Source organism: Amblyomma maculatum, chromosome 9 (genome assembly GCF_055883805.1).
Source record: "Amblyomma maculatum isolate TAMU_Amacu chromosome 9, ASM5588380v1, whole genome shotgun sequence".
NCBI classification, from domain to species: Eukaryota; Metazoa; Arthropoda; class Arachnida; order Ixodida; family Ixodidae; genus Amblyomma; species Amblyomma maculatum.
The window spans coordinates 14,025,969-14,052,055 of NC_139352.1; the positions used below are offsets into that span (position 1 = coordinate 14,025,969).

At 44.0% G+C, this 26,087-nt stretch overlaps 1 protein-coding gene across 3 annotated transcripts in view; it reads right to left on the minus strand.

Annotated features, from left to right (window-relative positions):
- The window catches only part of r (carbamoyl-phosphate synthetase 2, aspartate transcarbamylase, and dihydroorotase rudimentary), an 89,930-nt gene that overhangs the window by 59,423 nt on the left and 4,420 nt on the right, over positions 1–26,087 (minus strand). For all 3 annotated transcript variants that reach the window (XM_084578211.1, XM_084578210.1, XM_084578209.1), the window contains 13 exons: positions 20,368–20,426; positions 18,388–18,471; positions 16,114–16,255; positions 15,018–15,198; positions 13,362–13,547; positions 12,089–12,190; positions 9,944–10,094; positions 8,572–8,937; positions 7,911–8,132; positions 5,978–6,166; positions 5,060–5,293; positions 3,362–3,499; positions 648–815 (listed from right to left, as the gene is read on the minus strand). In XM_084578211.1, coding sequence (XP_084434337.1) covers positions 648–815; positions 3,362–3,499; positions 5,060–5,293; positions 5,978–6,166; positions 7,911–8,132; positions 8,572–8,937; positions 9,944–10,094; positions 12,089–12,190; positions 13,362–13,547; positions 15,018–15,198; positions 16,114–16,255; positions 18,388–18,471; positions 20,368–20,426 — 2,222 coding nt within the window. The remainder of the gene's footprint in view (positions 1–647; positions 816–3,361; positions 3,500–5,059; positions 5,294–5,977; positions 6,167–7,910; positions 8,133–8,571; positions 8,938–9,943; positions 10,095–12,088; positions 12,191–13,361; positions 13,548–15,017; positions 15,199–16,113; positions 16,256–18,387; positions 18,472–20,367; positions 20,427–26,087) is intronic.

The following is a 26,087-nucleotide window of genomic DNA, read 5'->3' on the forward strand; positions in this document are numbered from 1 at the left end:
TGCAAAACCAGCATGACAACACATCTATTTGCTCCGCACAGACAGTAGCGTCTGCATTGGCTGTATTTAACAAGAGCGAAAATTGGCTGTGGTTTGACCAATGACCATTCCGAGTAGAATTGCGGAAGCAATGAATTATGAAGATTTGCTTGCCTAAGGCGATCAGCCTCTGCTTGGCTCAACTTCTTCACGGCTGATTGCAACGGTACCGGTGCGGCACCACATATATACACCCCGCGCATGCGCAGTGGCTCCGGCGCATCGGAAGAACAATGAAGTCACTGCGCATGCGCGGCAGCACCTCTGAGTCACTGCGCCGCGGAGGAGTCGGTGGTGGCCCTGGCGGGCCAGCTGTGCACCGTGTGACGTCACTCCCTCCTGGCGCGGTGGCGGCAGCCCCTCTGAGTCACTCGCGCAATGGAGAAGGCCGCAGAGGCTCCAACGAGGCTCTCCAGCTGTGCTCCGTGTGACGTCACTCACTCCTCGTGCATGCGCAGCTTGGTTCATCGGGTGCTCCGCGAAATGGCTCACCGACTAGCGTAGTGTTGCTTCCACAATAAAATGCACCGCAACAATGCCATCATCCAATCGAGAGGCTACCACAGCTAGGCTTCTAGCATCTGCATTGAGTCGGGCAGAGTACTTGCCTTGCTGTGGAGGCCTTCGAGGAAAGTGTGGTAGTCAATGATGTTGATGATCTTGCTGAGGAACCAGGGGTCAATCTGGGTGAGCTCGTTGAGCTGGTTTACTGTGTATCCGGCCTTGATGGCTGCCGCCAGGTGGAACATGCGCTTGTCCGTGGGGCACGACAGTTCCTGGAAACGAGCGGAAACTTTACTGCCTCGCAATGCTACAAGATGACACTTGGGTAGAAAAAGCATTATGTAACAATAGCAGGGGCACAATCGGGGGAGGAAGACGCTCCTAAAAAAGAGATATACACTTTGTTCGGAGTACCGGTCATTAAACTGGTGGCACCACTAGCGAAAGGCAAAAAGATAGCACCGTAAAAGAAAGAAAAGAGAAAGGTCATAACTGAGAATTTCTGTGGACGGGGAGGATGACATATAAGCTTGAGAAAAATTAGGATTATACTTAGGCTGTGCGTTGTGGGGATACACATGAATCCCCTGTCCCACTGCAACGGCCGCGCATAATTATCCCCCAAGGTTATGTGCGCGCTGCTATGGAGAGTGGTGAGACGATGGCACACCGGCCACCTCCAGTGCTTCCCAGTCTCCTCCAGCAATACTGCCGCAACTTTCGTTTTGTTTACTCCTGGCACAGCCAGGGGACCTCCTTTCCACAGCCAGGAAGCAGCGTGCCTTTAGCAATTTCCTTTTGTCTTCCAGTCGGTGAACGTGCACGCACGAGGTTCAGGTTTTTTGCAGAGGAGATCGCCGCCATCACCTGAATCGCCCAGCCATCGTACACAGTTACCACTGCGGGCTGCGAGTGTGAAGCCATGAGAGGTGAGCAGAACGTTTCTCTCCCCTTTCTACATGCGATTCACCCTTTTGGTGGTTTTCTTTCACCCCCGTATGTGAGTGAGAGATTTGCTCGCTACAGCAGTTGTATCTTAATGTTTCTGCCATACAATTACTCGAGCAGAATAAAGCCTGCTTCGAGTATGCCACTCGTGTCTGTCCCCTCTGACCCGAACCCATCATGGTGGCAACTAACCACATCGTGGGTTGGGGGTTCCAGCTCTGACTGTTAGGCCTGGCACGCCGGTGCTAAGAGGAGACTTCTGTGTCTAGCCCTTTGGAGTGTTCTCACAAGAATAACCTCAACAACCTTTAGGGTATGGCCTATGTCTCCCGTTTGTGACTCCCCTTGTGGATTCTCATTGCTGTACATTCCCTTTGCTACCTGCTTAATCACTACTCCTCTAATCTGTGCCTTTATGATCTCGCACGTACTCATTAGCACACAGTTGTAAGACACCACATTAGGTGAAAGACAACCTTACAGAGATTACAACCAAGTTATTGGAATGTGCAAACATGGCTGACTCTCCAGCCAAGAACTCAGCCATGCTAAATGGTGTCGTGACGTCGCACAGCCTGACGGCAAAGCAGTATGCCCATCATTTTCCATCATGCCATGCCAGAATTACTGGAGAAGGGGGACTAACACCGTGGAATTAAAATTTTATAAGTAAACGAAAAGCTTCAGTTCAAGATTTAGTTTTTTTGCAGTTTTCTCGGTTCGACCACTTTTGCCACCTGGCAACCTACTGACAAGCCTATCTCAACTTCTACTCGTCCGATCTTTGTCCCTTTTGTGTTGTTTTGTAGCTAAATAGTTGTTGATTGCAATAACGGTTTAAAATGGTGGCTAGGGGCAAGCACAAAATTTTTATCTTCCGAAATATTTTAACAAAAATTTCAGTTTTTCAACCACAAATTTGGGTGATCATAACTTTTGCTATAGAAGAGCCAGAAGTATGCTGTTACCCTTGTTGCACTCCTTGATCCTTCTAGAATATAATGGTATGGAGCTTTTGAGCATCCATACAGCAGTTTTTTCTAAAACCTTACCAGAATCTTTGTTCATAAAATATTGCATAAAGTCAAAAGTATTCTCTTTTTGCAAAATCTGACTTCATATTTGAGATCAGTATGCAGAAATACATATACCTACAAAATTTCAAAGCTGCAGCTTCAATATTCTCTTTTTGTAAAATCTGATTTCATATGTGAGATCAGTATGCAGAAATACATATACATACCTACAAAATTTCAAAGCTGCAGCTTCAATATTAAAAATTTTTTCTCAAAGACCCATGTCCCCCCCCTTAACGGTATAAACAGTAGTATTTTTTCCCCAAACCAAATTGGATAGGAATAGCATCACTATTACTGAACCATTAATGAACTTCAGTAATTACTGATTTATACCACTGCATGGCACCGTAACTTTGATAAATAACTCAGTTTTGCATCACAAAGCAACACTTTGGGAAACAAGGCAGACTGCAGTGGGACGCTCTAGATAAATTTTTGTCTGCCTAGGAGTTCTATACACCCCAGACATTTCACAGTACACCTGCAGTCAAATGCAGCCCCTAGATCTGAAAATGGATACATTACCTTGGCCATGAGTAGCCTGAACACCAAGTTGGTGGAATGATTCATACAGCAGCATCAGGCTCTCCTCAGACTACACCCCCACAACCTTCTGACTAGAAGGACGCAAGCACAGAGGGCATACTTGCTTTTACTAATATGGCCCCGTTGCTTCAGTAGCCTCTATTGGTTAAGCCAGCCATCAGAACATACAATAAGGAAAAAGAAACATCCTCAAAAAGACCAAAGCATCCATCATAAGCCCAAATGATGGCAACAAAGCAACTTACCCGATCACTGAAGGACTTCAGGTAGGGGTCCAAGCCAGAGACATGCTCCTCCACCATTCTGATTGCCTTTTGGAAGGCCTCCTCAAATGATCGCCCTATGGACATGACTTCGCCAACGCTCTTCATGGAGCTGCCAATCTGTTTTGAAGGTGAGACAAAGCAAGGACTAAAATGATTAGCAGGAAGAAAAAAGGACCAGCATTCTTCCAAGGTAGGCTTGGTTTGATTAAATTCCACCCTGCAAACAAATCTGCTCCCACTTTTTCAACTTTAAGAACTGACTATTCTGACACTATGTAGACTTTGAGGTGGAAAGTTGAAAACTCTACCTTTCACATCCTGGCAAGAGATGGAAATGCCATCAGCCAAGGAAAAACTAGAACACAACTAGAATGCCCCCTTGGGCCATTTCATACAGTCAAACCCACTTATACAATACAGCTTTGAACAATATATTGGATATTACAATGAACAACAGTGGCACCATCAGCTTCATCATGTATTCTTTGGTAAAATAAACCGCATATAGCAATGCTCTCATTGTAGATTATTAGTTATAACAATTAAATCAGGTCACTGAGCACCAACCCTAACAGAAAAAAGGACTCACAAATACAGTGAAACCTCGATAATTCAAAATCCCAGATAATTGAAAGAATGTAAAAAAAAATAGTAGATTGGTTTTCTGGAAATCAAATATACAAAAAGAAAACTGTGTTGATATGTTTCCGAAATCCGCACAAGAGTGTTGATCTTTCAGAGTCAATTCTTTTGCACGGTAGTGCCTGTGCCAATTGTAACTGTTCGCTGCTGCCCTACTCAAACAGTGTTAAGTACCTCTGCCTGTATCTTGATTCTAATATGTGTTCGTCTTCTCAAATTGGCCACCTATTAAAACGACTGCGTTCCCTTTCTGAGCAGCTGTATCATATAAAATACACAGCACCTGTAAAGTTGCGTCAGACTGTGTATAGGTCTTTGGGAGAATCTATCCTTAGATATGGCATTTCTGTCTATGGTTCGTGTGCACCCTGTAAGATTAGGAAGGTTGATAGGTTGTTGTGCAGAATCTCCACTAATTTACTGTATGGAACTGCTTATGAGAAATCTGACTACAACACCAAAATGGTTGAAGCAGGTGTTAGTCCCCTGCATGACTTGTATGTGCAAGTGGTAGTTCCAAGAAATTACTTTTCAAACCAGTTCAAACAGCCAGATAAAAAACCAGAATCCCTTAGGCACATAGCGCGTTATAAAGTAATTATGGCAAAAAGATACAACAGTTTTATACTGCTGCAGTGGGGACTTCTCGCATTGCTGGTTGGGGGTCTCAGCTCTGTCTGCTAGAAGGAGACTGTAGCATCTAGCCCCCTTTGGCACATTATCCTTGGGAATAACCCCGATAGTGCAAAGAAGGATGTTTAATGTAAAGTACCGTGAAAGGTTTTTTTTGTTTGTTTTTGTTGGATGAAAACAAAGGTTCACTACACTATATTATTATCAATTAGCATATAGCCTAACATATACATTATTTGCCTGCAGCATAGCCTGGGTCACCAATCCACACGTTGCTATCAGCACATTAAGAAGCTATTTAACAGCCTGAGTAGGCAAGTGGCAGTGAGACGTCCATCCTGCAGACCTGCGCTCCACGGCTGCCATAAAGTGAATTCCAGAGAGAACTAGGGGGAATCTTGCCTTGTTGCTGACGTGTGGGAACTTGCCCAGGTCCCAGCGGGGGATCTTGACGACGCAGTAGTCCAAGCTGGGCTCGAAGCAGGCTGTCGTCTGGCAGGTAACCGTGTTGCGCAACGAGGGCAGCGAGATGCCCAGTGCCAACTTGGCAGCGATGTAGGCCAGTGGGTAGCCTGTCGCTTTGCTCGCCAGCGCTGAGCTCCGGGACAGCCGGGCATTCACCTCCACTATGTAGTACTGCATAGCAAATGCAAGCATAAAAAATTAAGGCCGAGTGAGACTTCATGGAAGCACTCTAGGCCAGGAGTTCTCAAACGGTTTTGCCCAAAAGAAGCCCAAAACCCATCCATATGTGCAGAGGAATTCTTAGCAGAAAGTTAGGTGGGCGGACGAGGTTAAGAAATTCGCAGGGGTCAAGTGGATGCAGCTAGCACAGAACCAGGTTAATTGGAGAAATATGGGAGAGGCCTTCACTCTGTAGTGGATATAGTCAGGCTGATGATGATGATGATGCACAGAGGAACACCCCCACTGCCATCATAATCAGACAAAGATGTGCTTGTGCATAGACCCGTCCTAGTTTTTTCCCGTCTAAGTTACTTTGGCATCATTTGTTTGTTTTCTTCCTTTTGGAAATCTGATAATTAAAATCACATCTCTTTACAAAACAAGAATGCAGAAAGCTCCAGCTGCAAGATCCACACTCCAACTCATTCCCATGCTCGGCCAATGCCAGCCGTCTGACCGGCTGGCCTGTGCACAGAATCACGTGACAGCTTGCCCGCTTTTATTAGTTCCGTCACTCTCTGCTCTCTAGTAGCAGTGCAGAGCACGCATATTTTTCTACTTCGACAGATACTGATTTTTGACGCACCTCAAACATAATCCGACAAAGAGAAGAAAAACAGAACCACGGCGTACCTCAGATGAGTGGGGGCTGAGGGCATACTGGACGTTGCACTCGCCCACAATACCCAGCCGCCGCACGACCCGGATGGCAGTCGTGCGGAGCCGGTTGTACTCCTCATTGGTCAGGGTCTGGCTGGGCGCTACAACAATGGACTCGCCCGTGTGAATGCCCAAAGGGTCCAGATTCTCCATGTTACACACCTGCGAGTTGATGATTCTGCTTAGAAATTGATTATGTAATTGCTGGTCTAACTGGTTATGAAGACTGTGCGTGGTACCTTTTGCCTAGCACCTCGGGAAGAAATGGTTGCCCCCATCAGAAAACCAGGCTGTCAATCTACACCTAACAAATGTGACAATATGGAGTATACAGTGCACATTTTGCATTAAATGCCAGCGAAACAGTTGGAAAGTTGATGGAATGAGCCCCAAGTAGCACTACTGCAGCACAATAACCACTGATTTTGTAGCTTTTTCTTTCTTCCCATAATTACAAAAACACAAAACTGCAAAAGAAAAAAAAATTCAGGTCATGGTCAACCGCACAGACCACAAAACAAACAAGTACAGTGAACGCTTGTTTCTTCAAATCTCATTAACTGCCTGTGCAATCACAGCCTACACCCATGCAAGTCTATGGCATTAGATGCTCGTTAATTTGGATCCTACGAGTATCACATTGATAATTCAACAGAGCTCTTGAAGTGAGGCGACGTCCAGGTATGACTGATGCTTTGAGAGCTCATCAAAATAGCCCTCCTATAACTTGAGTTCCATTGCTTGAGTGGTGTCAGCACGAGAACAGCCACAAACACATGAAAGACAAATACAACGCTGGCATGTGCTTGTGTCTATTCCCATGCCGACACCACTATGCATTAACCAGCTCAGATACAACCAGTCTTACTGACTTGCATGATGCAAAGTTACCCACACTCATGCATGCAACCAAACGACGGAAAACTCGTGGACTTGGCTTAGAGGATAGTCTGGCCACATAGTTTCGATGTCCCTTTTTTGAGCTTTGCACTAGCTGCAGCAACAGCGGTTATCAGCCGCACATTAGCCAATCAAAAAAGTCCAGCAGACTGGCATTTAGGACGCTGATTACCCACCATCTCCACGCTCCCTTCACTTCTATTCACAAGTTTCTTTCAGTCTTCTGTTAGACAAAAACTGCATAATCATCGCATGCAATTTGCTTTTGTGCAATGTAACCTCCTTACATGCAACGCAGTTGTTTGTAGGGGTGAGACTCCCCTGCTCCAATGGGGGCTTTTAATGTTTTTGAACAGACAACCACTGCCAAACATTTCACTAAATGTGTTTTTACAGGTCATTTGATAATTCTATATTGTTTTCTCGTTGCTTGGATTTTGCATTAATGAGCTTTTAATGTGAATGAATAAAAAGTTTGATTCAGTACGCTTGCCATCAATGCATTAAGTCTGCGTGTACACAAGCAAACGGTAGCAGGAGTCTCTAAACTATAATGCAGAGCTTTACTGATATAGTCCCCAAAAAATGCGCAAGGGGAAGCATATGCAGGCAGAAAAGCATTTGGTCCAAAATCACCAATATTCCGTAAAAATGGCTTAAGAATGAAGCTCAAAAGGCATTAAGCGATGCCTAATTTTTAAAAGGACATTTTGCAGCTGCTGGCACAGTATCTAAAAAGCTTTAATGCGACTTGTAGGCTTCCGCCGAAATTCACATTGCCTTTAGCACAAAAGAAGCTGCAGCCTAACCAGTCTAGTGGTGGCAAGAGCAACACTTGCCGGAACCTCTTCGGTGTCAAAGTCTTGATTTTCAAATGCCATTTGCACTTTTGCACATGTTTTGATGGACGCTAAGCATAAAATATGACCAGTACTTGGCAACACTGAACACTCTAAACGAGAAACAACGTTACAAGAAATGGAACCGTGATCCCAAAGGCACTGACCGTGATGCAGTTGTCGAAGGCGTCGCGCACCACCTCGTACTCGACCTCCTTCCAGCCCTTAAGACTGCGGTCGAGGAGCACCTGGCTGGAGCGTACCAGAGCCTGCGCCACCAGGACGCGCAGCTCGTCCGGGTTGTGGGCAAAGCCCGAGCCCAGGCCGCCCAGGCAGAAGGCGCCTCGCACCAGGATGGGGAAACCCAGCTTCTCAGCTGCTGCCATGGCCTGTCAACAATGCGAAACCACGCTTGGGCCCATTTTCAGAAAAAAAAAAAGGATAACCACGCAGTCACACTGAGGAGAAACCACTTGCTTTCACTAACATGTTTCATCACCAAATTGAATTCTTACTTGTCTACGCTAATCTGGCAGCGATATTACTACAGTCTCTGCTTTCACAATTTCAACTGCTATTCAAACCTTCTAAATATTCAAAAATTCCAATTTCCTTTGGCAGTGGTATGAGTGCACAATCACGCTGCACTGTTTCGTTCTTGTATGCTGATTAGGCCTCTTGTCTCTCAATTCGATTACATGTATTTCTTAACAACCAATACTCTCAATCAGAATGACTCCCCCCCATACACACATTCTCTACTTATAGCCTCAACAGAAATGACAAAAAGAAAAAGAAAAGTATCAAAAGCTGAGCACCAGGACTTGCCTCCTCGATGGTGTAGACAGCGCAGTTAGGCACGACGTGCTCGCCAATCTCCTCAACCAGCTCGGCAAACAGCTTGCGGTCCTCAGAGTTGATGATTGACTCAATGGGCGTGCCCAGCACAGCCACTCCATAACGGTCCAGCGTGCCATTCTTCTGCAGCTCCACACCGCAGTTGAGTGCAGTCTGCCCGCCAAAGGTGAGGAGGATCCCGTCAGGCCGCTCCGACTTGATCACCTCGCCCACATAGTATGGTGTGATGGGCAGGAAGTACACTTTGTCTGCGAGTCCAGGCGATGTTTGCACCGTTGCTATGTTGGGATTGATTAGAATGGTTTGGATCTTCTCTTCTTTGAGGGCCTTGATGGCCTGTAAGAGAACACGACGCTTTTCAACCTGGGCAACCTGCTCCTTACCTGACCTGGACACCAATAAGATGGTTAAAGAAACACGTAGGAGAAGTTTGTAAAATCACTTCTGTCAGTTAAAATATTCACTGTTGCTTTTTGTGACCATGCTGACATTTATTTGGCAGCAGAAGGTGCACTTATTGCGCCAAAAATCGGACTAAAAACTCAGCACTTTATCTCTCCATTCAATTTAAAATCATGATATTAAGATAAATAGGGGGAGGTGGCCTCTGTGGTCACCGTTTGTTACCACTTAGAAAAAAAAACAAACAAAAAACTTGCATGTCACCATAGCTTGCCTGTGAAAACAACTGGCGATGGCTGCATGTGCATTTTGTTTTCTGCTCTGCATACTTTTTTCACCTCACAAAAGCTTCCTTTTCAGAGAAAGACTACCATGAGAACGTGGTAATGCAGTCTAGCCAGATTATAGCGAAGCCACTGATAGCGAAATAGCGGTCATAAAAAAAGTTCAATTTCCTAGTCCCATTTTTGCATTTCCAACACAATTTGGGTCCAGTTTTCACCCTTTCGCTGTCACGAACGTCGTCGTCGCGAACCAGGAATAAAGATCTCTGTATCGTGCACATGGCAATAACAAAAAGCATAATGTGAATGAATAATCACCTTGTTTCTCTAGCACACGAGAGAACTCAAGTCAAACTTTTACATCCATTAGTATGGTCTTCTACTACTACTGGCCAATGAGAAATTTATATGCTTTCGAAGCCTTTGCACGTTTCACAGACTCTAAGTTGTCCCCCTATAGGACATCAGTGAGCATTAGTAGAAACCAACTTCCAAAACAGCATTGCAATGACAGCTCTTGAGCATGCATACCCTAGCTGTGCTTCATCACAATGAAAAAGAGGGAGTGCAAATAGATAAGTGCCGGAGCGGTGCTGATCGCCCACAAACAAATGACCCTAGATATGAGGCTTCAATTACACAGGCCGCAGCCTCACCTGAGATCCAGAGTAGTCGAACTCTCCAGCTTGACCAATTGACAGTCCACCTGAACCGAGGATCAGAACCTTGCGGGGCCGCTTGGAAGCCAAGGTAGGCGGCGGTGCAAGCTCTGCAAATTTGGCCGCAATGCGCTCCTCAATGGGAGTGCTGCCAGGATAAAAACACATACCAAGGGGTTTGCTGACAAGGAACAAGAAATGCCTTGCAGGCAGATGCTGTATGTTTAGAAACTATTCATAGATCCATAAGCACAGTCGCGACTGGTTGTGTTAGGTTTTATGGCACATAGGCAGCTAAGCGCCAAACGCAAGGTTTACATTGGGGTGTGCGCCGCCCGCTACAACAAAATCATTGAAACGAGTGATAGCAGCAAGTGCCTTTTGAAACGAACGATGCTAAAAGCCAGCGTCATGAACGCAGCTGACCGCATACTTTCTTTGACGATTGACGACTGAAATAGATGACTCGTAAAAAAAAAAAAATTAAAAAAAAAAAAAAAAAAGAATCCCAACTTTTCCTACGTACTGAACCTTTCCCTCAAACTCGTGTCAATTTTTATTGAAAAAAATATATCAAAAAGTGGGTTCATTACGTGAGTAAATACGGTATTTCCGGTAAGCGCTTTGTCGTTCTGACTGGCCAGTGACGCGATGGCATGACGCGTCCTAGAACTTCCGCCTTGCAGGTTTTGTATGCACATGCGACAGTACGCCCCTGTCACCATCATCTTGTTTCGCTCAGATTCCGGACTGCCGGCAAAATTGGCGAGTAAAAGGGCAGATGAGTCAGGGCTGAAGTTTTAGTTCTCATCTGATTGTCAAGCTGGCTGCTGGTACATGCATGCGATGCGCCAGGACTTCATTGAATCGAAAGCACAACATAAAATTACTTCGTTAAATCGCGAAAAAAAATACATGGTTATGAGGTAGAGATTGGAAAATAAAAAATTTGCTACATCGCGAATTTCATTACATTGAAATTCGTTATATTGAGGTTCGACTGTACCTGCAATTATTTCTAATTGCAATGATTGCAATGGCAACCCAATACCCAATGAGCATTTTCTGCTACCCTCAGACCTTCCACAGGAAAAAAATGGTGGTCTAAACCCGTGCTATGCCAAGACTATTCCACTGCAGGAATGCATGCATGCTGGCCCATGTTCTGCTGGCATAAACAAAGCACAGGTTGTAAGGAAACTTAGTCTTTATAATGCGTGTGCTCCTGTGCTGTCACGCAAGACAGCGAGTAGTGGCATGTGATAGCAAAGTAGCACACACAGTTCACGCTGGTTACAACGCCGTGTTGTGCAAAGTTGTAAACAATACAAAGTGCACTCCTGGTAATGGCTTGAAGTGGCTTACTGACCATAACCATAGCTCATAGCATCTTAGCAACACAGGCGGCAGCTAACGAGAGGTATATGCAAAAGAAAAAAAACGGTCGTTCAAGCCTGACGACCTGTTTAGCGGAGTATAAAGCTACTTTTGGACAAGTAGCACCATCTGGTGCCATTAATACGATTCAAACAAAATTGTGGCACATGTTGGCCATGCCAGATGGCACAACTGATCCAATAGGTGGCCGCTAGTGGCAATCCTTGGTGCTGGGCTAGAAGCTTTCTCACACTAACCCAGATCTTGTACCTTCGCATTGCTATTGAAGGTAGTAAACTAATATGACTATTCACAGATAAATACTTCGTCCCATGACATTATTTTAAAGCAACACTTACCACAACAAAAAACGAGAATTTCTGAAAATTTTCTGCGAGTAATCGTGCCACCTTGGAATTTCTATTTGCCATGGTGGACGGAACTGCGACAAACAATAGGAGCTGAAAATGTAGCCAATAAATGCATTCCTACATTAAAAATGCACCTGCTCATGACAAATTCACTGATACCGTGCCTCAAAATTCGCATGCAGATCGGTTGCTAGGAAAGATTTCTACAATGTCCCTTTACATATACAAATCTCCAAAGGCACACAATTCCTCACAGTTCCCTGCTACAGCAGCAAATACAAGGAGCTGCAACAAAGTAATTTTATGCACATTTTCAAACAGCTTTCTCCTGAATGTGACATGTCCAGAATGGCAGAGTGGGTGCTAAGTGAACAACCACACACCATGCACTTACTGAGGTTTGACAGCTATTGAGTCCTTTACAGAGTCCAGGAAGACATCAAAGAGGAATTCCAAGTCTGCAGGACCAGCCATGTGCTCTGGGTGAAACTGGACACTGAAAAATTGAATGGTTTCTCGTAAGCAGTGAAGGGACGGGCAGAGCACAGATCACGTGTAACAGCAAATTTTAGCACTTAATTCTAAAACACCAGGAAAACTGCCATTCATGGAACTAGGATGCACAGGTTGATTCGGCAGCAACTCTCATTATCTACTGATCATGTTTTCTTTCATGCTTGACTACATAATACAGATGCAAAAATGATTACCTCTAATACTCAAGCCAGATTTTTTAAAACCTTATTTTAAACCTGCAAGTTCTCAACACTGCCAATGCACTTCAAGTTGCCAGTACAATACCCCTCAATGCATCAAAAGTACCTTGCTTGCAATTCAGTTTACTTTTCAGCAGTCAGCACACCCGACTTTTTGTGAACTGTACATCCACCTTTCCGCATTTAAACAACAGTTCCATTTCAATTGTTCCATATCAAGAGGAAAGCCTGGGTTCCTTGAAAATCTTCAACTGAGCACCAGTACAGAGCTATGGCGGAGCCTCATATTCCACCCCTAGAGTCTCAGTGCTCCAGCAACAGTGCAATGCCATTATGGAAAAAAAACTCAAAGCATGTGAAAACTGGCTTTATCTCTATTACCCACAGCAAAGAACACTAATACTTTTTTTTTTTTTTTTTTTTTAATAATGCTTGCTTCTGCCTAATATTTTTCGGGCTAACATCCAACTACAAAACTGCACTTAGGATTTTTTTTTAACCCCGCCAGGGTGGTGCAGTGGTAAGACGCCCGACTACTGTGTCGGAGTTCCCGGGTTCAAATCCGACCACGGCGGCTGCGTTTCGATGGAGGGGAAATGAAGTGGCGTTGATGTCAGTGCACGTTAAAGATCCCCAGCCTGTAGCCCTCCACTACGGCTCCCCTTTCTCTCTTTCCACTTTCACTCCCACCTTCCTCCCTTCCCTTAGGGCGCAGTTCAAGTGTCCACAGAGCAAGTGTGACAGATACTGCGCCTTTCTCTTCCTGTGAACCAATAACAGGAACTGTTTTTTTGTACATACATTAAACTTTGCGGGCAAAAAGAAAAGGCCCAAAGTGAACTGCGGTGCCCTCGAAAAATTGTTCAGGACTTAGCTCCTTTGACATCAGAGCATGAAACACGCTAAACCACCAGCATCAAAGAAACAGGTCCCTGATTCAATAGCACCAACCTGAAGAAAGGCAGTTTCTTGTGAACAATGCCTTCATTCGTGCGGTCATTGGCATTGGTAAAAAGAGCCGACCACTCTGGCGGAAGAGTCGAAGCATCTACGGCATAGCCATGATTCTGCGTTGTTATGCAGCATCGGCCAGAATCACTGAACAAGCAGGGCTGGTTGTGGCCACGGTTGCCGTACCTGGAAGCAGTGCACCTTTAATCTAATTTTTGCCAAGCAAGAAAAAATATCAAAGATTTTCAAGGACGTGTAAAGTTCACAAAGAAATAAGTTCAATTCTTTGAGGGGAATAAGTTAAGAAATTCTTGTCTCATATGTAAACAATGCACTTTCGACTCAACCTTGCTTAATAAACTATGAACAAATCAGCAAATTTTGGGCCACGCTCATGCTTGCACAAAAGAAAAGAAAAAAAGAACCTTATTAATGGTAATGGAAAGGCATCGCTCTTAAAGGTAACTTTGTGTTCATTTCGCACGTTTGCCTTGAGCCGGTTTCACGCGACTTATATAGAATGAAGGTTTGAAACATAAGTTGCCGCCATTGGTGGCTCACTCCAGTCAAGCAGTAACCAAGATTGATGCCAAACAGGTTATGTACACTTAAAAAAACTCGTGACCAAATGGGCTAATTCCACCTTGCAGCCGAAAGTATCTGATAGTACTAGCAAACTTCTCATGTCAGAATAAAGTGCTCGAAGGAGTACAAAACTGGTCGTAATGTCTGCTGGTTATTCGAGCCCCAATGCTAATGGTATGGCTTAAACATTGCTACCAAGGGCTATTTCTTTAGTGCAAGAAAAGCGCGCAATTGAGGTCTGCTACATTACAATCGCTTCAGAATATGATGGAGACCTGAAGTCGGCAAAACCAAGAAAGGCAAATGAATTTTCTATTTTGATAAGCAGTAATAATCTGTAGTATTAATGGGTAGTTAATTCTGTAACAATTCTATGCCTGAAAGGTAATAAGAAAGAAGAAAAAAACATCTTACACTTGACACACTATCACTTTCGACAAGAATGTGCAGGATTTTTAACACATAACTGTGCAGGACTTTGGTGAAATGAAAACCTAAACAGCTACAATTCCAAATTTAAATGTGAAAACTGCACAAAGCAGGCTACTGCTGTATATTTACTAGCATAGTGAACCACATTAGCATAATGCACCCACCACCAACTGCAATGTTTTTTTTTTTTTTTTTTCTTCTCAGTATTTCACTTAAAAAAGCCCAGCGTTAGGCATATTCACTTTATCTCTCTGTGTTTGGCTGACCCTGCCTCCTACTACAAAAGAACTGTCTGAGTGCCCTGTGACAACAGCAAATACCATCTGAAGTGTACAATGCTAGAAAAATCAGCAACCTGACCCTGTCTCTTTGTTGACGACGCAGGAACAGATGGGCATATGATATAGTAAAACTTTATCTTCTGCAAAAAAATCTGTTGGTATGTTCTCCCCTCCCCACTTAAATGTAATGGACCCTCACCCAAAACCAATGTCAACCTTTATTGAAGAAAAAAAAGGGGGGGTTCAACAAACGCGCAAACAATGCATGCAAAATTGTTCTTGGTTGCTGGAAAATGCATGCCTGTGAAGCAACTTGCACAGGGAAATGAATGTGCAAACAAGTGAAATTCACACGCACTTCATCTTGTACGTGGTGGCCCCAATGGCAAGGCACATGAGCTGGTGCCCCAGGCAGATGCCAAACACTGGCTTCAGCTTGGCTGGATCGGACCCACCAAGGAAAGCCCGCAACATCTTCACTGTTGTTGCACACTGCGTAGGGTCGCCTGGACCATTGCTCACAAAGAGACCGTCACACCCTGCACATGAAAGGGAGAAAACCAGAACTAAAGCCTTCTATTTATAAACCAATCTAAAGGACACCCAGTACAAAGACCTTTAGGTTTGATAATGGCCTTATTTTCTCTTGGCACAGAAAAGGCTGCAGCAAAGTAGAAGAAGACTTAGCTACCTGACTGTCAGTGTTATAAAAGGCCCTGTGTGCAGGTCAGTGAATCATAACACTTAATGTTAGTTACATCGTAATGTGAAGTTACATCTTCACTTTGTGCAGTTTATTACCTAGAGAAATGAGTCATTTAAAATTCAATATGTATCATTTACTAGGGCAGATCCCCACCTGCAATTGCAAGAGTCCAGCCTGAAGGGCATGCAGGTTTTTTGCCACTTGTGAACATCATAATTACATGGCACATATCAGATTAAGCACAGCCATGGTTGTTCACTGGTTAAGGCGCTCGACTGCCGATCTCAAGGAGGCAGGTTTGATCCCGGCAGGGCTGTCACACTGATAGAGGCAAAATTAAAAATCCCCATGTGGTTGAAATTTCTGGGGCCCTCTGCTATACTGTGTCACTGATAGCCAATGTCACTTTTGGATACTAAAGATCAAACCGAAACAAGCCACAAACCAGGCTAACAAGTTCATCTGCTTTCAAATTCGGGGCACCTTTGTCCTGTTGTCGGAGATGAAACCCCGAATAAAATGCAGCGACCCTCTTTTACGCTGCGGAAATCCAGTTTAGTTCTCTGAAGTCCTTTGCTGCCATAGGCAGGTCAGTGAGCTGACCTTCCTCCCTCTTAGAGAAAGTGGACTAAGACAACCTGAGCATACCCTGGACTTCATGTGGTATGTAAGTACATATGGTTTTCCTCATGAAAAAGCTCAAGTGCGTGCCAGACTTGCAGCCGCACCTGAGGGGGGCACTACTTACCCTGTGGGTCGACAGGGTGGTCCCAGGGCACCACGGTGACTTGGGCTCCCCTGGAGATTAGGCAGCGCAGCTGGTTGTTCTTCATGCCACAGTCCACAACAGTTATCGATGGCTTGCCCCCCTTGTTGTATACGACGGGAGCCTGCAGCAAAAAAAAAACAGGACCTTGGGTGAGCACAACCCCTAAGACTGTGCGGTGTGTTCGTGAACATTGTCCAAGAACTACAAGCATGTCTGATGCTGCAGACCTTTGGCAAATGCACTCCATTGGTGTTAATTTGACTCCACAACAAACAGCAGTAGTTTTCGACAAATGCTTAGCATTAAAGCTGATTGAGATGCAGCCGATTAAGCTGTCAAATGGCATCAACACATTTTCCGCCTCTTCATTTTTCGATCAGATCAGGAATAATAAAATAAAGACTGCACCATGCAATTTTGTGCTGTGCTGCACCGTGACAATGCCTGGCTGCACCATTCAACAAAAACTTGGGATCCTGCCAAGCAGTCTTGGTGAAAAATAAAACATAGTTTTAAGCGACCACGACTTGACCCCAAGCAGCTAATTCATTCTGGAGTGTGAAGAATTGCCTTGGCAATCAGCATTTCCCCGGGGAAGAGGGTTCACCGTACAGTTCTGTCTTCCAGAATGCAGGGCAGCAAAAATTCGTGCCTTTCTCTAACAAGTACGCTAAGTATGATGAGAAACCAAATGAAAAGGTAAGTGGTGCCTCGTGGAGAAAAGGATGTACCATACATGAAAAAGAACCCGGTTATATTTCAATAAATCTTATTACTATGAACTACATTAACAATCCTTTTAAATTAATAAACATTTTAAAAAATTGCATCAGATTTCCAAAACAGTAAAACCTCTTTCTGGTAAAGTCACTGGTCGCTACCCATTCTTCCCATGCCGATCAAGTGGAATAAACTTTTGTCTAGTGAAAGCATCTGCCTCCTGCTCATCCACAACTTTACACCATTTTATCTTGCACAGTATGAACCAGTTTGAATTATTCATTGAATAACGTTGGAGAGCGCAGCTTGCTCAGCACACAAATCACTGAAATAAGGATGTGCTATCAACAACAACAACAACGGGGAGTGAGCTTTTCAGCGCGCACACAGCTCCTCAGAAACCTCTTCACTGGTAACCACACACACACAGAGAGAGAGAGAGAGAAAAAAGAGAAGAAATGCATTTAAGCAATGAGTGCGCAGCCATCACGTACGCTTCCTCCTGTATGCCAGGTGCCCACTCCCCTTTCACGCCATCCGGTTGTCAGAAAGACAGGGGGAAAATGTTTATAAAGAAAAAAAAAAGAGCCTGCCGAGGGGGCAACACACAGCTGTGACACAGGTTCTACGTCACACAAGTCGTGTGATCCTCCTTGTCCGTATGCAAAAATTGAGTTCCTCGTTCACCAGTTGGTCGTTCATTTGCGCGTGCTGGCAGGTATTTTTTGTTGTGGATGATCTTACTGCCAAGTCAATGCAAGATCCGACGATGAATGCAGTAATCAGTGGCACTAAGAAGAAGCGAAAGCAGTTTTCGCAGCAGGAATAAGTGGCCACAGTGCAAGAAATCAATGCAGGAAAAAAGCAAATCGACTTCTGCCGACATCTTAACATTGTTTTATTTACCATTGTGATCGTTTGAAAGATCGAGACAAGATTGTCAAACTTCACTGAATATGAGGTGTTTTATTGCGCATGAACAAATTCAGCACTTTCATTGCTCGGTGCAATGATGTGCCCGATCAGGCGTTGCGCAAAGTGCAAGGTGCAGAGCTTTTAACAGGTCGTGTGTGTTGCATACAGCAGAAAAAAAAAAGTTTTTTTCTTCAAATAAAGCAGCTTTCAAGTTAGGCATTTTCATTTGAGACATTGCTTGTCTGACATGCGCCAACTGCCAAGCTACGCCATTTTCGTATGTAGGTTTTATCACTGGCTCATGAGTTTTTCATTACAACGACATTTCAAAATAATGAATTTTGGCAGTTCTGCATGATTAGATATATCGAAATCTGACTGTGCAACTGCATCACCTCCCTTTGGGATATGAGGAGGATTTGTCCACAATGAGAGGTAACCAAAATAAATGGAACGAAAATACTAGTTGGAATACTGTTAATATAAATAATCCGCTTGTACTGCAAATTTGCTAGCAGCATAATGCCTCATTTCAACGAATCACAAGTTGCCAAACAAGCTATACACACCATGCCAAAGCTTACGTGGCCTGTCATACCCTGGCATTTATGAACTCACCTTGAGAGATACTTCCTTGACAAGGTTCAGCTTATTCGGGTTTTCAAATTTCAAAGAAGAAGGATCTGTGTCCCCTATTATGACCTGGAAACGAAAAAGAACAATCATATGAGGCAAAGAGGAAACTACTTCTTTCTACCCAGAGGTTTCACAGAAGCCTAGAGTCAATGAAATTAAATCGCTGCTGCGGGCCGGCCCCCCCAAAAAAATAATACAGCCGATCTGCATAGTTAATCAAATGTAGAGTAGGTGCGCAGCACTGCTTACACCGATGTACCAGTCGGCCAGGCTTCATCCATAACGGTGCCAATCGAAGTGGAGCACAGCTACGTCCTGAACTCGATTCACACCATCTGCAGTGGTTTTTATCACTGGGCGGCCCATGAGCACTCAGAGTCGAGGTCGAGGGAGCATTGCGCATACACGTCTGCTGTCTGTGAAAGCCGAGTAACGACTAATGCTCGAGGAGAAAGAATTTGAGTGTGTGTGAGTGACATGCGGTACTCAGTAAGGAGCAACACGCGATTGTAAAGCATTGCCCGGTGACGACCGGGACTGTGATACACACCACTCTTTCATTGGCAGCAGCTGTGAGGTCTCTCCGCCTTCTCCATGGCTAAGACACGGCGCAACACAACCTAGGCTTACGGTGTCGCTACAGTCTCCTTCATGCCTGAAGCTTACGGAGAGGGAGACAGACAGAGCAGGCGTCGGACCACCACCAGGGAAATCCGCGATTGCGGGAAGAAGTGCTACGCGCTAAAAACAGGAATTGACTAACATAACCAATGAAGGTACACAACAGGCAGCTAAATAATCGTACCAACGATGTTGGAGTGGCTAGCTTAGGCCAAAAAAATTGCACACACGAATATGAGCAGCAAGTTAAGAATGCAGTGGTTAGAGAAGGTTTAACACTGTAGCTTGCTTTCATTTATAATGTCAAATCAGCATGTAATTACTTAGCCTCTTAATAATCACCTATGAAATGCTTGCATTTGAAATATCCCGCTATAAAATGATTTTCCCAAATAGATCATGCTCTAAGGTGGAAGCACCGGGGAACAGGGCTCTTGGAACGTTCATTTTTCAACCAGAGTGAAAATGCACAACATTATTTAGTTTATTATGCAGATTTCAAACATGTAATTACCTTTTTGATATATGAATCATTTTTCAAGATCAGACATTTTCACTCCACTGTTTCCCATAATATTAAAGAGAAACATTGGTAAAAAAAACTATTATTCAACATGTGCAGTATATGGAATACAATGTAGGAAGTACTCTTATCAAGCCAATATTACTTATTCAAGAACATATTGAAGTTCAATGTAGGGGAGACTAGTTCATGAGGTTTATTAAATCAGAGTGCACAAAATATTAGCAAGCATAAAATGAGAAGTTTGTTCTAAACATTGTATACTTTATTCACATAGTAGCACGTGTAGTAAAAATTACTGCTTCATCTTCTCTAGGTGCAAATATACATTCCTTGTAAACTACCAAAGTAAAAAAATCTGTTCTGAAAAAAAGAAAAAAAACCAAAGGGAGACTTACGAAACTGATTTATTCACCTTGTTTTTGTATCTTATGAAACGGAATCAATAATCCAGAGACTAAATAAATTCGCTGATATGTAGATGGGCAGCAGACTTAAAAAAATGTCATTTTCAAGAATTTTCTTTTTTTGTGTGTGTGATTTTTGGGCCCTCAATAGCCCTCTCCCCTTTTAAAATGGCCTAGTCTGGAGAAACTCCTCGCACTCTAGTACAAAACCTTTTTCAAGGATGAACACAGCGACAGAATTTGCCTGAATAATGCAACAATGAACACCAGCTATTCACAGCAAAGTTCTTGTGCAAGCTAAAAATTTCATTAAATTTTTTTGTCAAGACTAAGCAAGCAAGGCTCTGAAGAATTTAATGAGCAGCTCAATTTGTACAGCAGCTAAGGCCATTGAAAGAAAACCTGCCTCACCTTTCCAAGCATGGTGCCCTTCTCACGAATCTTCTTGGTCAGTTCCCGGGTGTCAATACCTGTGAAGCAATGATGTGCGCTTGAGAGAGCTCGCTAGCACAAGTACAATAACATTTGTTTTAAAAAAGTCAATGTACCGTATATATCTGGGTAACAAAACCCCATTTTCCAAGAAAAATCGACACCAGCTTGGGGTGAGAGTTCATTGCACGAAGAAAAAGAGAACCACCGTGTAGCTGTTCATCAAATAAAGTTATTGTGATGCAAATGGTTTTTGGCAGTTTTTTTAATCCCATTCAATAATACGAACTTTCAATTAACTCTACCATTTTTTCTGGTCCTTTGAAGGCTGATTTAATGAGTTTACTATATTCAGCAACAATACGACAGCTCCACTCAGTTTCATGCAGGTCCATCTTGTATAATACAGAAGTACAGTGTAGATTGCTTATAGTCACTGGCAGGCGCGAAAATATGCATTATAACCCCTACCGCACTGTAACAAAAGGTTTACTTTTATTTTTTCATGTCAAAATACATGCCAGATGGGTAACTTCCCTTTCAAAAATGCCTTATTAATCAAAACAAAAAGCAACCCACTAGGTCAGCTGCCCGCTTAGATAAGCTTTAGCATATCACGTGTGATATGATTATGAAAACAGCTGCAACCAGCGCGCAGAACTGCTATGCGCTTATCAGCCTATGCTCACTCCTGTGCAGAGCACTAACACGGCCGCTCGATGGAAGCGCACTAGGTGCGGCCTGCTACATCGCCTGAAACCGGCGGGAGGCGCCTACTTCCAGTCGCCACCGCCGCGGCGCCACCGTTCGGGGACAGCCGCAAGCGGAGAGCTGCGCCTGGCTGCGCTTTGAGGGAGGCGTAGGTGTGGTAGAAGCGCTTTATTTCAAGGATATAAGAGCTCCGCTTCACACAATTTGGCAACAAGAATTAGTATATACTGTCATGTCTAGTGTGACCATGTCAGCACTTAGCGCTTGCTCGGCAAGGATGCACACTCGAGTGTACCCCGAAAAACTTAGTCACGGTGGTTGAAGACCACTCACATGGAGAGCTCGCATTACCGTGATGTTGCATCGGATCCAGTTCTTCGTCACATTAAAATGTGACCCGGCTGTGAACAATTCGAAGCTGTTCAGCTGCCATGGTAGCCTAATGCATAACCACTTAACTGTGTCGCGAATTCTGTGTGTCATTTTCATACCATTTACTCATTCCTGCATACAGCTTTTATACACAAATTGATGTCAACCTGTTCTAAGCTGCCAGCGCTATCCAATAAAAAAAAATGTCATACTATGAGCAACCTCTGTGAAAATGCAACATGTAACCAACCTTTCTATCTCATTATGACAAATTTTACGGTGCAAATATGAAGATATTTATTAGGTTAAATCTAGATGATAACCTGGGATCTTCGACTCAGTTGGAGACCTTAAACTTTGTACGCCAGAACGCTATCCGCCATGGCTTCCCGCATTTTGCATGACCGGACAAAGTAAGCGCGCTTGATAGAGCCGGTCTGCCTCATGGTGCTACATATATGCGCCAAAAGATTTTAATAATTTTTTTATTGGCTGCTCGCAAACCCATACAATTTTGCTGGTTCGTCATTTTCAATGGAAGAACGTGCATCGAGTGTTGCTGTTGTGAAACTATTAGCTGTGATCACAAGAATGTTCACGCGTCAGAGCACAACTGCAGCCGAGATTCAGCAAGCAGCCAAGTACGCTTATTGGCCACGCAAAAAAAGGAAGAAAATTACCAATCCCAGACGGAAAACCTTTCTAGAGAGAGGTTTATGCCATAGCCATACACATCGCTCCACTGTTGAGTTGACATTTCCAGCCCAGCTCGCTGTGAGGGCAGCAACTTAAAGATATCTTGCATAGCGCCTTAGCATGAGCACGATCATTGTTTTTATAGATTAGCTGCAGGTACTGTGTACAGTGAGAAAACAATGATGAAACCAAAAGTTTACACAGCTTGCTACTTCACCGGACCTCTTCAGACTTCATCATCCTGTTAATGAAGGGGCGCGTAAGCTGACAAAGCTTGATTACTTCCTTTGCGGGGTACATCAAGCCTCCATTGTCCTTGGTTTTCATTAACCTGTAACTAGTCCAGTTGACTATATTTCCTGCAACAGGCTCTTGCTCGACTGACATGTCGCCTCAAAATCATTACCAAATATCGCATAAATTAAGCAACAACCTGGTAGTGATAAACAAATCTTGGGGTTCTTAAGTCTCCTTGAGGAGCCTCGTTAGAGTGCCCGCACTTTGCTACCTGCTTATTCACCGTATCCCATAATTGCTGCCTCTGTCTCATATCATTAGAATGCAGCCTTAAGCCACCGCATTATGTGAAATAGCACCCTACACATAGCTATATAAAGCCCCTCTTTACCGCAGCCGTACGAACGTGCCCTATAGGAGTATAGTGCGTCTGACTTGGGATCTAAGGGTCCTCCCGCTTTCAATAATTCCCATTTCACCCTTACATCTTATTGACTCTCTCTGGTTTGGCAGCTCCTGCCACATTGAACATGTCATGTGTTCTCATTGCGCCAAAGGTGTCTGGCCATACCACCAACTAAAGTGCATCTTACCACAGAGGTTTTTTTCCGACTGTCCGCCGACAGAGCGGGCGCCGGATTTTCTGTGGAACGTGGCTTTTCGTTTTATCTTATCGGCTCAAACAGTCTCAACAGTATAAACAAATGTATGCACAGGCTCCTTTACTTGCAAGGCCACTCAGACTAGCGTGGCAAAATTTAGAACAAATTGCATGCTTATATATAAAAAAAGCCTTCGTAGCTTTTTCTGATATGTCCCCGCAACATAACCTGCGAGAAAAGCTTCTGCTACCTCATCGTGTTCATCTGCTTCACCAACACATAGTTGAAAATCCTAGTTCACTGGCCAGCTCCCTGGTAACTAAATAGGTTAAACAACGTGACGGGAACACAGGAAAAGAGGACAACACAACTAGCGTGGTTGGGCCGTCTTCTTCTCCTGTGTTCCCGTCACGTTGTTTGCACGGTTAACCTATAATTAATCAAGTCCAATCTGCTGTCCCTTGTAGCAAATTCAATGGCAGCTGATAGGGCATTATGCTTCAGCATCTGGACCTTTTAACCGCAGCGCCGCTTTCATTTCAGAGGAAGCGATGTGCATTTCCACTCCTCGCTGCTGTCTGCCTAAAGCGAGCTCAGCAGATAAAATTAGAGGGTCTCTTAGATGTCTCTTAAGCGCAGGACGGCGAAAGCCTACCCTTCTCCTATCATTTGCCTCTCATCGTTTGCCATAGTTCGTCATTTCAAGTCGTCGTTTGATATATTGCTCGTTTCTCAGTCATGATGAGTCCGCCTGCGTAGTCATTGTAGCCCTTATCACTCATAACTAAGCAGGTTACTCATTTAGAATCAGCAGTGGTCATTACATGTCGTTTCACATATTGATCATTTCGTTGTCATTAACCGTAATGATGAGTCATGCCTAGCTATTACAGTCATTAACCACACATTGCTAAGCACTTTTACTCATTTCTAATCAATTACGGTCATTACATGTCGTAGTTTGATCATTAGTCATTATCTCTATCAATGTCTATAACTTTTATTGATTACCTATCACCATCAATCATTTTCATTCTTAATCTCCCTCCTTGCACGTCCGCTTTTGCGACTGGCACACAAGTGCACAGATGCGACGCACAGATAACAGGCACAGCTTCTGCGCATAGATTTTCGTTCCATGGGCATAGAACGGCTTTCGCCTTAAAAACAAACGCATCCAGTCTCAACGTAAACGTGCTTGCACACGCGCCCACAAAAAAGTTTGCGTTTACCACGCAGACGCGAGGCGAACGCGCTCAGAAAGGAAGCAAACCGCGCGCTCAGAGCCAGGGACCCCGGCGGCGACGTGTCCCCGAACAGTGGCGCCCTCAGCAGAAATAGCGGGCGCAACTGTAAACTCCCCAAGGACGCGCTTGCCCATTGACGGCGGCGCGACGCAGCAGGCCGCCCCCAGTGCGCTTCCATCGAGCGGCCGTGGCATTAACATCCACAGTCGTGCTGCACACGTCGTACTAAAGCACCACTTGGCTTTCTTCATTTTCACAAAGGATACGAGGCATTTCGAAAAGAAACCATTTGATTGGAAAACAAGCCTTGCAGGGAGGCTGACAAAGAAATCCTATTTAGAGTTTTGGGTACTGTTGAGGCAGTCCATGACACGGTATCTCCGTTTTGCTTCTATCATCACAAAAATACCACCTTGTGCAAACTGTCCGGTGTACATGCACAGGAATATAGCTCAGTGTCTGCTCTGGCAGCGCGCCGGCATTTAACGGTTTGTCACCAAGAGAGAAATGCGGCACACGAGCAAACTTGAACGAAGACACAATCACAACCAGTATTTCCCCTTAATCTTAAGAAAAGAGCGACGTAAGAGTGAACAAGCATTACAGAGAGCCATGTGAGAAAATGTGGTGCGATCCAGATGCATAAAAACGGTATTGTGTATTCCTGTGCAAGGCAGGAGCAACATGTAGAGTCTGAGGGAGGAAACATGTGGTGAACGCATGCAGTTGTGTTGTGCCCTAAACATGTGTTGCAATGTGCTCTGCCATGCAGGAAACCCAGTCCCGCACGGGGAAGGGTACTTGCTGTTCCACGGTCACCGAGTGAATTTCAAAGCCACACTATAGCTGGCACATCACTTCATGCGACCTCATCATAAGTGCTATGACTTCACATCGAGTCCTATGGGAGGTAAACTGGTGGCTGGCAAAAGCAGTGTTATATCCAGTCCCGCACTATAAATTGTTACAATGCAAGTAGCGGTGTGCGAATATTGGAAATTTCGAATATGTATATGGGAAAAAAAAATGCTCACGAATATCGAATTGAATATCTGATCAGTGAAAAAAAAAAAAAAAAAGAGCATTAAATAAAAAAAATAGCAAACACTGTTCACCTTATTTGTTTCAGAATTCACATGACATTTGTACACAAAGTTAAACAAGAACTGCACAGATGTGTACACTGTACTGAAAAATCCAATACACGTTTTATACAGGATTCCGTACACCGTTTTGTTTTGTACGGGAATGATGAAACCAGGTGGAGCTGTCATATTGCTGCTGAATACAGGAAACTCATTAATTTGGCCTTCAGAAAACTAGAAGAAAAATGTCCTGAGTTAACTGAAAACAAGTAGGCCTGAAACAACTGCCAAAGACGTGTGCGTCACAGTAATTCTATCTGATGAACACCTGCACAATGGATGTCTGCATTTCAGATGAAACCAAATTGAGAACGACACTTTTTTTTTTTCTGGTTTCATCAAGTGCCTGGCTTTGTGCACACTGTCGGGAAAGCCCCCTTCAGAAAAGGGAAGGTCCCTGTTCACAAAATGACCCCGCTGCCCTTTGAAGATGCTTCACTGCACAGCTCACATGGTCAAGCACCGCGGTGAAGCGCGCAGTGCAGGGAAACTGCCGTGTAGTGTTCGGTAAATTTAGAATATTAGTTTTTTTGAATATTCACACACAACTTTACATGAAATCCTTTATAATATTCATACCGCAATTCTAAATGAATTTTCTTTGCAAACACCACATGCATTATGAAGTAAACAAAATTAACAATGTTTGCTACTTTTTACTTTCCTTTTTTTTACTAGGATATTCGATA